Source organism: Amphibalanus amphitrite, unplaced genomic scaffold, assembly GCF_019059575.1.
Source record: "Amphibalanus amphitrite isolate SeventyFive unplaced genomic scaffold, NRLGWU_Aamphi_draft 000079F_arrow, whole genome shotgun sequence".
NCBI lineage: Eukaryota > Metazoa > Arthropoda > Thecostraca > Balanomorpha > Balanidae > Amphibalanus > Amphibalanus amphitrite.
In genome coordinates this window covers 306,714-319,679 of record NW_024881575.1, presented here as the reverse complement: position 1 = coordinate 319,679, position 12,966 = coordinate 306,714, and the positions used below count along the sequence as shown (strand labels likewise).

The window sequence follows — 12,966 nt, the reverse complement described above, 5'->3', positions numbered from 1 at the left end:
TGCAAGGGTTCTAGGCTGCATTAGGACTAATGCATTGAATAGCTATTGAGGCAAATCTACTCGGGTTGTGCAGCGCAAAAAGGCAACCTCGCTAGCGACAGTATACATAGGTATACGGGACACTGTCAAAAACAGTGCTTTGACGGGCGTTTTGCGCTGTGGTGTTCACGACCCCATGCCTGCTTTGCTTCCACGTTGCCTTAGATTAAACTCGTGAGTGGAAAAATGAAAATAAAAAATACTTCTTTTTGAATGAAGGACATTTAAGTAGCAAATCTGATGAGCTACCTAAGATCATATATAGGTATGTAGCCATTGCAGAGTGAGGCACATAAAACTAGCAGCCCAGACGTCCTACATGTTAAATTGATCGGTAAAGCAATAGTAGTGACGGATTATATATTCATTCTTAGGACTGTGCAGTGCACACATTATTATACAAATTACCTATGTATGTACATACAAGGACCGTTGTTACGATGATGATTCACAATATACATGAGCATCTCAGCAGGAAGAATCAGCAATGTTGCGACTAGTGACTGCTGGAAGAATTTCCGTTATTCCAAGAGGAAATTTTAGACCGATATTCACCGACGGCAAAATGGCGAAAGTACAGTTAACCGTGCCAGAGTAACTAAAGCACCATCCAGACTACCCTGGAAGTGGATGACATGAGTGCTGTCGATGGTAAACGATAGCTGCTTAGGTATCACGGTGCATTGCATCACAACACAAATAGCCACGTAGCGCTAACATCAACTTTCCTGAGCGTGTGTTTCAACCCAAACACTGTACTTACAAACGGACATCGTTCAAACTTTACCGGCGAAAGTCCACTGGATGTCCAAAGTCGCAACACACATACATACAGCTCACACACTTGGACGGATGGCAACCATAGCACACTGTTAGAACTTCTGGGAACATCCCGGCATGCCGCCTCCGCACTCTCAGAAGACACTGTAGTCGACCCGGGAGATGGCGGCCGAGTGGCAACTCTGCAGCGGGTTCTTGCTGGACGGCATAGTGAACGCCAGCGGCTGGACGCGCGAGAAGTCGTCGCCGTACTTGGCGCCGAGCGTCTCGCAGAGGATGCCCGCAAAGCTGGCCTTACGCAGCTCCTGCAGCTGACGCGGCGTGAAGCTGTGCACCATGCCGCCGTTGTCGTAGAAGAACCGGTCGCCGTAGCGCAGTCCGAAGAACTGCTGCGCGATCACGCAGCGGAACGTGGGGCCGACCAGAGCGTCGTCGGCAGCCGCCTCCGCCAGGCCGCCGATGAACAGGTCCACGTCGGCCACGTCCTGGTACACCCGCATCAGACGCAGCATGTCCTTCTGCTTCATGACGGAGAGCAGGTCGGAGAACTCGCGGATCTTCTGGCCGGTGCAGGCCGACAGCACGCTGGCGTAGGTCGGGATGCCGTGCTCGCGTCCGCGCTGCACGTTCAGCGAGATCAGGTCCAGGCCGTGATCCTGGTCGGCGTTAAATAGCTTCTCGTGCACCGCCTTGGCGACGCTCATGTCGAACTGCATGGAGCGCATCGTGGTAAGCATGCGCACAAAGTCGGCCATGCCGTAGCGCATCAGGCCGCTGGGCTCGAAGAAGGTGGACGTGAGGTTGACGGTGTGCGTGACCCGGCCGTCGGCGCCGAGCAGCGTCAGCTTGTCGCGCACCATCGAGTGGCCGAACCGGAAGGCAGCCGTGGAGAACTCGGTGCTGATGCGGGGGTCCACGTCCTCAGAGTAGAGTGTCGAGTAGCCGCTCTGCAGCGGCAGCAGACCATGCCGACGCGCGAATTCGCGCCCGATGACGGCCGGCAGCCACTCGTTGTAGGTGACGTGCTGCATCATGGCGCCCAGGACGCGGCGCCCCTCCTGGAAGAGGCGTTCGTCGTCCCAGGTGGGGTGGTTGCGCTGCAGCTGCTCCACGATGTGGTTGTGCAGGCGCACGAAGACGGTATGCACCACGGCCAGGCCGGTCTGCTCGTTGACGCGTTCGTCTCCGGCCTGGAAGCAGACGTGGCCGCGGCAGCGGCCGTCTGGTGGCTCGCCGATCATGCGCGCGGTGCGGCTGTGCGGACAGCCGCCGGCCAGTGAGCGGCCGGCCGGCTCAGTGCCCTTGTCAGGCAGCATGTGGTTGGTGCTGGTGCGCAGCCGGCCGTTGCTGAAGGAGCGCAGCTCGGCCGTCTGCTCGTCGGTGCTGCCGTACACGTTGGACGCGTCCAGCAGCTGGGTGGGCGCGTTCAGCTGCGAGGCCGGCCGCGCGATGCAGTCGGGCTCCGGGGCCGGCAGCGAGCGCACCATGTTCATGCAGCGCAGCCGGTGGCGGCTGTAGAACGGGTCGTCGGCGGGGATGTCGAGCGGGATGCAGAGCGGGTGGCGCGGCACGCTCGGCAGTCGGGCGCCGTTTTGTTCGCAGCACTCGATGCCGGCGCCTGTGTCCAGCCGGAAAATGGGCACCTGCGTGATGTCGTGGTCGATGAATTGGCCCATCTGCATGACGGACAGCGTGTGCGCGGCCGCCTCCGTGGCCATCGAGTCCATGGTGCGCTGGCTGATGAAGCGGGCGCTGGGCAGCGGGTCGCCACTCCTGGCGCGCCGCCGCGGAGTGAACACGCCGTCATCGAACGTGTCGGCCAGCAGACGGATCTGCTTGGCCAGCGAGCGGCCCCAGAGTGGGTGCTTGAGGTTGTTGCACTCGCCGGAGGCGGTGCGGTAGCGGTGGCCGGCGTCGCAGCGCGGCTCCGGCTCAGGGGTGCAGCCGGGCACCAGGTGCGGGTCGGCCTGGCGCCGGGTCCTCCGCAGCAGCTGGTTGGTGCTCTGGCCCTGGCGCATCATGAGCAGCAGCGCCTGGAGGGCGTTGACACCCTTCATCTGCGCCTCCTCAGAGGAGGGCGAGTTCCAGATGCTCAGGTCGGAGGGGGTGATCCGCTCGAGGTTCGCCTGGCGCCGCTGACGGCGGCGGCGCAGGCTCCGCGGCTGCATCTGCTTCATGGTCTCGAGGTGCTGCAGCGCGCTGTAGCCCATCGCCAGCACGTTCGAGCTGGACGGCGAGTTCCAGAAGATCATCTGCGAGGACGTGTCGTCAGCGGTCTGGAGGCGCTGGTTGGCCTGGCGCAGCAGCTGCAGCGCGCTGACGCCGGCCTGGTGCGCCAGCTGCTGGTCGGCACTGGCCGACAGCTGCAGCCGCTCGTCGGACGCCGCGCTGCCCAGCGGCGCCAGCGCGCCCAGACCGAGCCGTCGCTGCTGGCGGGGCACCTCCAGGCGGCACAGCCGGCCCGCCGAGCCGTCCGGCAGCGTGCACGAGCGGCCGGCGCCCGGCAGGCCATCGGCGGGAAGACACTGGGCGGCCGGCCGACAGAGAGACTGATCGGAGACCGCGGCGGCGGCCAGCGCCGGCCACAGCCACAGCAGCTGTGTTATCATCTGAAACACGATCAAAGGATAGTGGTAATGCCCACTGAATTGTACACTTATATTGTGCGTTCCTTAGTCATGATAAAATGCATCCAGCAGAAATTCAATTTTATTTCGATAACTTTTCATTGTTCACCTGTGTGTACCTAAGGTCTAAGGATGCATAATATGCCCGTGAATTTGTCTATTGTAGTGTCATTTATTATGTCATGTTACCCACATAAGCTGTATGTAACTATGTCCGTGTTCCTCTTGTTATTTTAACTGTATGCCGTTTTTTCTGAACGGTCTCTGTGAAAATGTTGATTCGTCAAGACAAGCAACACTGGCTTCGTCAAGTGTCCATTCGGCTGGAGTTATAGTTAGGTATGACGGCGTTTTCAGCAAGCCGTCTTTGAATTATCGACGGCTATATGCTGTGCTAAATGACATTATCTTCGCTGATTTTCCCAAAGTTTCGCTAGTCATAAAGCATAACCAGAAAGGGAAATATTGCAAATGTGATGAAACATGATTTTTTTTACAATTGATATAGATTCGGCCTCAATGCATTGCTGTTCTAAAACGTCGAGCGCTCACGGGCATCACTTTCTGAAAACTATTGGTGTGGTTGGAACGGTTAATTTTGGGATGCTAAAGTCATTTTACTATGGAACGCCACTGGGCTAAAATTAAAAACTCCAAAAGGTGAGGTCATTAAATTTCGCACCTACTTCATTTTGTACAACTCGGCGCATAAATCGGAAACGAATAGAACTACAGCGCCACAGAAAGAACATTTCGTAGCTCTTTAATTGCGCTTTCTGATGATTTCTCATTCTAATTTGACCTGAGGTCAACCGCATAGGCTTCAGATTGCAATAACTGTTAATCTGGCATTTTACCGGAAAATGATTTCTTTTCTACAGTCACTATTACTTGGCTCAAAACGCGAACATTTATTTTTCCGGCATCGTTTTTCTTTCTCTCGTCGAGACGTATCGAATGAATAACAATAATTTGACCTAAAGTTAAAAAAAACTGAAGTTTTGACCTCACCAGAAAAGGTCATGTTGCATATCAGTCGATCTGTATCGTGGAGCTGAACACATCCAGGTGTTTTCATTGCTCTAGCACAGTGGTCGGCAGGTCACTCGGGGTTGTGCCCCCTTTTTAGGCGCCAGGCAGGGCCATTACCCTCACCTACCAGACCCCATCGCTGTCAGAACCAAGTTTACTGAAATTCCATACCTTTCTGGAATTCTTTGGGTATTTCTGCATTTCCAATGCATTAAATTTAAAACATGACACTTCCTCCACAAAGCATTTAGTATATCCCATTTAACCCTCGTACATATAGGGGCGGCGGGTGGTTTTTCGTTAAAAGCTCACGTAAAAGCCGTTGGATCACGACCAAATTGTACCCTCGAGCCAATCATTTTTTTTTTCTGAACCTGCCCGGGAATTCCTGAGGCCAGTTTTACCAACAGAAAAATAGCCGCCTGCCGGAGTTTTTGCCTAAAAACCGCTTCACATACGGAGCGTAAGCGCGATGAGCATGTAAGTGGATAGGGGTTTACCGTTTGCGTTTACGTTTACGTAATCATTGGCTTCACATACGGAGCGTAAGCGCGATGAGCATGTAAGTGGATAGGGCTTTACCGTTTACGCTCCGTATGTGAAGCGGTCTTAAGGCGAACAATTCCGGCAGGCAGCTATTTTTCTGTCGGTAAAACTGGCCTCTGGACCCATAATGATCATTGGCTATGAGCTTTTTCTGGAGGTCATCTTGAGCCATAAAATCTCACTTCAAGAAGTTATACCGGGTCCCGATTTTCTCGACACTTGTCTTTGACCTCCTGAATGAGACGAAATGACCAAGGAGTAAGGACCTTAAAATGGGCAGCAGCGGCTTCCAATAGTCGTTTTTATGCACAACTCCATCTCAGAGTCCGAGAGGCCGCGGGGGTCCGATCGGCTCCTCCCCCTTACGTTAGCGGCTGTGGAAACGCCAACAGACGGGCGACGGTTAAAAATTGCAGCTGCTTTTGTACGACTGTACGGAACTGCGGTGAGATGGTGAGGCGAGCAGCTACGTGAAAATTGGTATTTAATCAATGTGTGCTATGCCTTTGACCTGGGCTTATCTTTGAGCCCTGGGATGCAACAGTCACGATGGTTCCATCAATGGAGCCACTAACTCTAAAAAGATAGGTTTTCTCAGAATCCCTCATTACCCCCACCGAAAGGGCTCCATTAGGTACCCCCAAAGGGGGCATGCCCCACCATTTGCCGACCCCTGCGGCTAGCATGTGACTATAGCTATCGTCGAAAAACTATGAAAACCTTTCATGACCTTAGGCGACCCCAGGGGCCTAAAGAGAGGCCACGGGTGCAATTTCTCGATTCTATTCCATGTTTACCTGTTACCGATTTTTTTAGTGTTTGTAACGATTTTCTTACAAAAGAAGTGCGGTTAAATTTCCTCGAATTGACTTATAGTATGGAAGGGTCGTAAAATGCTTTTGATCGAATCGATGAATTGATAGATGATTGCATTTATCGAATCGATGAAATGAATCCATCGATATTGAGATTGTGAGACATTTGTTTTATACAAACTAATACCCTTATCAAGCTCTAAAAGTTTCAAAACGACCATTCAGTCGGTGTAGCTATAACGAGCATTATAACTTTTCCTGAAGTACGGTCGCTTGGCGTGACTGCCTAAATTCCCCCCCCCCCTCCGGCCGAGGGAAGTAATGACGTTTGCCCAGGACGAGGCACTGACGTTTTTCTCGATTGCTCAGAATGCATTAGATGTAGAGGAATGAAATTCAACATAAGTAGGTACCTGATTTCAACCGTATATTTTGACACAAACCGCTCTTACCGGTTAAGTTAGATCACTGACCTGTGACGTCATGTGTGATACTCGGCGCGATACAGCAATGTCGCAACCTCGAGTGCTCCCAGCAGCAGGGTAGCTTTCGCTAAGCGGTGAAACTTGCAACAAGTGACAAGCTCCAGACTCCTTACAATGCCTACGTCTACGAGTATCTCGATTTTAATCATAGCGGTCACCAATCGTTTGAGGTCGAGTCGGTCACATACGTCTCCTGTTATGCCGAACTCAATATTGAAAAGCAAGGGAACTTATTATTTTGCGCCGGACGCTTTCTATCGGAGACTGTTCGGTAAGCATTAAAATCGTAATTTGCTACCATTTGCTTGCAAAATAAGAACTTGAAAGCTATTCTTTCATTTTAGACCTTGCATGACATAATAAGAAACGACGTAATAGGACATGCCGTACCTATTATGTGACATGTTATAATAGGACATGTCGCGACATAATGAGACATGACGTGACAGATGTGTAGAACATGACATGACATAATAGGTAAATCTCCATATATGGCCGTTGACCCTTTTGGGATCATCGGATTTTTCATCAATTTAACATCCAATCAGCTTGGGGTACCGCGGGCCAGAACCAGCAATGAACTCAGAACGAGCTACTGATTAGAATGATAGGTATGCATCACAAGTTCCTTCGACCAGCTACTTGGACTGAACGGTTTTGACATGACCTTGACATGAGCTCTGAGGTAAACAGCGTGTCATTGGACGTGGTTGAACACACCTGGCCCGTTGTGCATATACTAAAACCGCTGCTCTGTGGCTATTTTCTCCCGAAGTTAGGTACCAAAAATCGGACCCCAGCCTTTGGGTCACTGACTTGACAGCATAGGTCACCGATTAATTTGAAACTTTGATTGAGAACCATTTGCTGCGCCTCGGGGCGGCCAACACACTCGTTTACGTACAAAGCTCTGGCTCAACAACGGGCGACACGGCGTTAAAACCTAAACGTTTTATATGAAACGTTAAGATCCACTCTTAAGAGAAGGATACTTGCCATTTATTAGTTGAAAGAAGTTAACGTTCGTTGCAAAATACCCGAAAAGCATGGACGGATGTGGCTGTGAAATTTTTGAAGGAGTTACATCATGTACGAAATTTCGAAAATATTGAATAGTAGGTACAAAGTCAAATAAAGCAAAGGGAGACGAGAGCTATTACCCAGCGCCAAGAAGCTTTGAAACTGAGAGAGGCTTGCGACATTAATTAAAATTCAGATATCGACGCGTAACTAGATTTTGAGACAATAGTCTGTGAACGATCCCGTCAAAAGTATTTCAAATAAAGTTTTAGCCTGAGCAAATTAATTGATGGCGTACCTACTTGTAACGAATGGTCGGTAGAAAAATAACGGAATTTTATTCGTCTTATTTTCGTTCACATTGACAGTCAGATATTGCTTGAGACAAACGAATATAGCCTAAAACTGTCCTCCCTGGTATGATTCCTTTCTAACATCCTCTATGTCCCGTAGCCGGGTTTCAGTAGGTGGTTGGTCCGCCAGCGGACCACTCTGTATGTGCTCACCAGAGGTCGAACCATGTAAGCCGGGTGTGTGAAGCCGTCCGTTCTCGGTCCGTCGTCGCCTTCAACTGACGCCGGGAGCGTCGGACGGCCGCTCCGAGCTGCCGACCCGCCTCAGAACCTGACCTGCCGGTTTGCGCGGCGGCAATAAGAGTCGTTTCTGCTCGTCTCTCTCAGACTACGACAGCGAAAGCGATACTCTGCTGAATACGCCACCCAGACATGACCGGCCGGGTTTCTTCGACGCCAACCTGTAGCATCAGTCACATTTTACACTTCTCACAGCTTGCATTCCACAATTCGTCGCACAATAATGCAGAATAACGTAAATTTTCATCAATCGAGACTTAAATTTGTGAACCAGTATCGAGCTATGCAGTGTCCATAAGGGCACATTCGATAGTCTTATAGAAACTTTTCGCAAATGTTTCCTCATATCTGACCTAGGTTTAACAACTTGGCGTTCATAAGGCAAAAAACGACAAATCATAGACGTTAGACTGGGGCGTTCCACGACAAATCGACAAATAGAAAATTAAATTTGCACCCACATATTTTATTCTTCGTTGAAAATTGGTGTAAGGGGTTGCAATCGGCGGGGAAGCCAGCTGTGGCAATGATTTTTTTCTTCGAACAACGGTTTACGAGATATAGCCTCGGGCAATTCCTGGAGGTCACGCTGCAACTCCATGTTTGGCGGCTTATAACTCAGAAACTATTGGTTTTCTATGATAAAAACTTTATATGACTCAGCTCACAATCTACCAACAAACATTTTGGCTATCTCGGTTTTCAATTTTTGAAAATTTTGATCACGTGACCTTTTGACGTATTTTTCAAAGAGTGACCTTGATATTTTCCCCACTGAAAGTTAAAATTTTGTCTGATGAGGATTAAAGCCTGATCAATGGTCATTCATATGCGATAATAAAAAAGTGGTTATCACCCTGTGTTGACCTCAGGTCAGGTCATTTTTATGACCTGTCCATTATTACGAGCGGGAGTGACAGCGAGATCTCGAGAACAAAGCAAGATAGCGACAAGCGGTAAACGGTACAGGATACACAAGGATAAGATCTATAATTCTTACTGAGGTCATTTTCAGGTCAGGTCAAAGATGACGTCACAGGGGCAAAAAGGAAGTCAAAATAGCGGCACTTTAAATATATGAAGTTTCTCTCGAATAACCCGCGAGTTGCTGGGGGGTGGGGGCGTTAAACGCCCCCACTTTTTTCGCCGGGCCATAGCATAAAAACGGCGCGCCGTAGGCGCGCCAAATTTTGGGTACCTGTAGAGAATTGATTGAAGTTTATGGAGACAAATTAAAAAAAAAATCGATCGGGAAATTTTTGAGATATCGAGGTTTTAGTGACGTCATGATTTCTGAGTTTTCGACCAAAAACGGCATATGTTCAAAAAATCATATAAAATCACAGAATAGACATACAGACATGCCGTAAACGCCATTAGACTGCCTGCCAATACCATGAACAATCAAATGGCTATCTTCGATTATTGATTATCGTTCCGCATTTTCCAAAATATTGAACTGAATCTCGGAAATTTCTCGTGACTACTTCACCACCATGATATATGCATTTTTTTTTTAATTTAACTTTTTGAGCCAAATACGTACACATATGATAAAATGCAGGGGCGGATCCAAGGGGGGGTCACATGGGTCATGGCCCCCCCCCTTGAGGCCCGGGGGCCCAAAGACCTGCCAGGGGCACCACCGGCCTATCAGGGGTATCACAGTCCTGACAGGGGCACCACAGGACCGCCAGGGGCACCACAGGCCTAGCAGGGACACGACGGGCCTGGTGCCCCTGGGCCCTGACAGGACTGTAACGCCCCTGACAAGCCTGAAGTGTCCCCGGCAGGCACGTGGTGCCCCTGACAGGCCTGAGGCGCCCCTGCAAGGCCGGTGGTGCCTCTGGCAGGCCTGTGGTGTCCATGGCAGGCCTGTGGTGCCCTTGCTAGGCCTCTGGTGCCCCTGACAGGCTTGTAATGCCCCTGGAAGGACTGTGGTGCCCCTGGGCCCTGACAAGCCTGAGGTGCCCCTGACAGGCCAGTGGTGCCCTTGCTAGGCCTGTGGTGCCCCTGGCAGGCCTCTGGTGCCCCTGACAGGCTTGCGGTGCCCTTGGAAGGACTGTGGTGTCCCTGGGCCCTGACAAGCCTGAGGTGCCCCTGACAGGCCCGTGGTGCCCTTGTTAGGCCTGTGGTGCCCCTGGCAGGCCTCTGGTGCCCTTGCTAGGCCGCTGGTGCCCCTGGCAGGCCTCTGGTGCCCCTGCGCCCGGAGAGGACTGGTGCCCCTGAAAAGTCTGAAGTGCCCCTCGGCAGGCCCGTGGTGCCCCTGACAGGCCCAAGGTGCCCCTGCAAGGCCGGTGGTGCCCCTGGCAGCCCTCTGGTGCCCCTGGCAGGTCTGTGGTGCCCCTGGCAGGTCTGTGGCGCCCCTGGCAGACCTGTGTTGACTGGTGCCCCTGCTAGGTCGCTGGTGCCCCTCACAGACCTGTGGTGCCCCTGGGCCTTGACAAGCCTGAGATGCCTGGCTATGACAGGCTCGTGGTGCCCTTGATGGACCAGTGGTGCCCCTGCTAGGCCGCTGGTGCCCCTCACAGGCCTGCGGTGCCCCTGGAAGGACTGTGGTGCCCCTGCCCCTAGGGGTGCTCATGGGCCCAGCAGGCCCGTTGTGCCCCTGACAGGCCTGTAGTGTCCTTGCTAGGCCTGTGGTGCCCCTGCTTCCTGGCGGGCCTGTGGCGCCCCTGCTTCCTGGCGGGCCTGTGGCGCCCCTACAAGGCCATAGGTGCCCCTGACAGGTTTGTGGTGTCCCTGGAAGGACTTTGGTGCCCCTGACAAGCCTGAAGTGTCAAGGACAGACCCTTTAGACGCCAGTGTCAAGTTCGTCGGACTGACAACGATTTGCTTACCTGATAACGTTCCTGGTAAGTACTCACTACTCAGCGTCCACAACATATACATATACACATAGCACATTCATATATACTTGCTTACAATTGGTAAATGTGGTTGTGGCTAAGAGTTAAGATACTGACTAAAAATGAAAAATGAAAATAAAAAAAAACTGAAAATGGGGGCACCACCAAAATGAAGTGGACGAAATCCGTTGAGTTTTTAATTTTGGGTATAGGTAGGGGCACCACTTCGATTCATGACCCTCCCCTTGGAGTTTTCCTGGATCCCCCCCTGATAAAATGAATGTCACCATCGTGTTCTACGCCTCAAATTACCCATAAAACATGTGTCACAGGCTGCGAATATCAGTTTTGATTTTCGGGGATATTTGCCTACCCGGTTGACCTGACCTTGACCCTGACCTATGCTTGACTGACCTTTACATGGAGCTGACACTCTTGTAGGCCTTATATGATGGATTGTGCACCGTTTTGACAGAGTTTATGACGAGAGGCGCCAATTGCGAAGTCCTGAAGTCCATGCTACTGAAAGCCCGATTTCAGGTGTTTGACCTGACCTTGACCCCACCTGTGACCTCAAAATTCAACTTTAAAGTACTCATCTGAAGCGTCTCGTCGCGTTCTTTCGTTTGCCGCCTCGTGCGTTTCGCTGCGCCTATTGGTTCTCGAGTTATCGGCTGGGGGCGTTTAACGCCCCCCCCCCCCAGCAAACGGTGGGTGGCGAAATACCCCAGCAACTGCCGGGATAACCTTCAAGGTATCCCAGCTAGGAACAAACTAATAGCACCATGGTGATCCTCTCATCGATCCGCATCGAAACATATGTATGTTGACCTCGAAAGGTCAAGGTCAAAAGTTGACCTTAGGTCACGTGACCTAAGGTCATCATATACATCATTCGATGCGCCTTGACAAGCTGAGCACAATGAGTCCATCCGCGCATCTGTATCTCAAATCTGTAAGGAGTAATTAGCAAAAAACCTTTGATGACCTTTAATGACGTCGCATGACCTTACAGTTGCCCAAGAGCAAAAAAGGGTCTCAAAGTTAATCCTATATGAAGTCACTCATGGTATAATAGGCGATTGCGACGTGTTTTAGTTTAAAAGTAAGCGAGCCGATTTTTCCCCAATTGACTATTAATGGGATGGTCAAGAAATTGACCTGACCTTAGGTCATCGATATCGAAATTCAAAGCAAACTGGCGCTAGGCCAAAGCAAATACAATGGTGCCTGTTCCACGTCTCTTTCTTTATTAGATCAAAAGGTACAGCCAAAACTATTTTGACTTCCTTTTTACCCCTATGACGTCATCTTTGACCTGACCTGAAAATGACCTCTGTAAAAATTGTAGACCTTATCCGTGTGTACCCTGTACCGTAGAGCACTTCATGGGCCGGATAAATCCGTTATCCACGGATAAATCCGCGGACCGGATAGGATTGGATTCTAAATTTGTTAAAAAAGAACGGATATGGGCGGGCCGGATTTGGGAATTGAAGGTTGAACCCGGATCAAAACGGATCAAAATTTTAACATTCAACATTGAAGTTAAAAATTAACCTAATGTGTTAACCCTCGCATGTGTGCGGCGTTTGTCAGCTTCTAATGTGTAGGGGGGGGGTCGGTTGGACCCCCCCCCCCCTTGCCGTTTGGCCCCTGATCGAGCTAGAGCTTCGCGGAAAAAACGAGCGTGTTGCCCGTGACGAGAGGAAGCCGATGATACCCAATTTTAAGGTCCTAGGTCATTGGTTGACCTTCCAGGTCAGGTCAATGACCCAAAGTCGGGAAAATCGGGACCTGTTAGAAAGTCGTAAAGCGTGGCTGCTAAGGGGTTTTTCGGGGTGCTGATCACGAATATCGTGTTAGTTTTGATCACAGATGATGTCTTGAAGCATTTAGACCAGGTCGGGTCAGGTCAGGTCAGGTCAACCAGTAGGCGTCGTGACGGGTATTCGTAGTACGTGTCAACCGCCTCTGACAGCTTCGTAACATGTTACGAAGTCACCAAAACTACTTCGTAAATGTTCAAATGGTTGCTAAATTCGAAATCAGCTCCAAAAACTAGCCTAGAAACATGTAAAACTCGAAAAAGTGAACCGAGGTCACCCGAGGTCACCAAAGGTCAATGACCTGACCTGACCTTCAGGTGACCTTGACACACACGGGAGTAACATCAAATC

At 50.8% G+C, this 12,966-nt stretch overlaps 1 protein-coding gene across 1 annotated transcript; it reads right to left on the bottom strand.

The window, feature by feature from the left end:
* Nucleotides 1-385: 385 nt before the first annotated feature.
* LOC122379529 (chorion peroxidase-like) lies at nucleotides 386-7,979 on the bottom strand. The gene is made up of 2 exons (XM_043361809.1): nucleotides 7,851-7,979; nucleotides 386-3,428 (listed from the first exon to the last, which is right to left on the bottom strand). The coding sequence occupies exons 1-2, from the start codon at nucleotides 7,863-7,865 to the stop codon at nucleotides 954-956; spliced, it is 2,490 nt and encodes an 829-aa protein (XP_043217744.1). The 5' UTR covers nucleotides 7,866-7,979; the 3' UTR covers nucleotides 386-953.
* Between the last annotated feature and the right edge of the window lie 4,987 nt (nucleotides 7,980-12,966).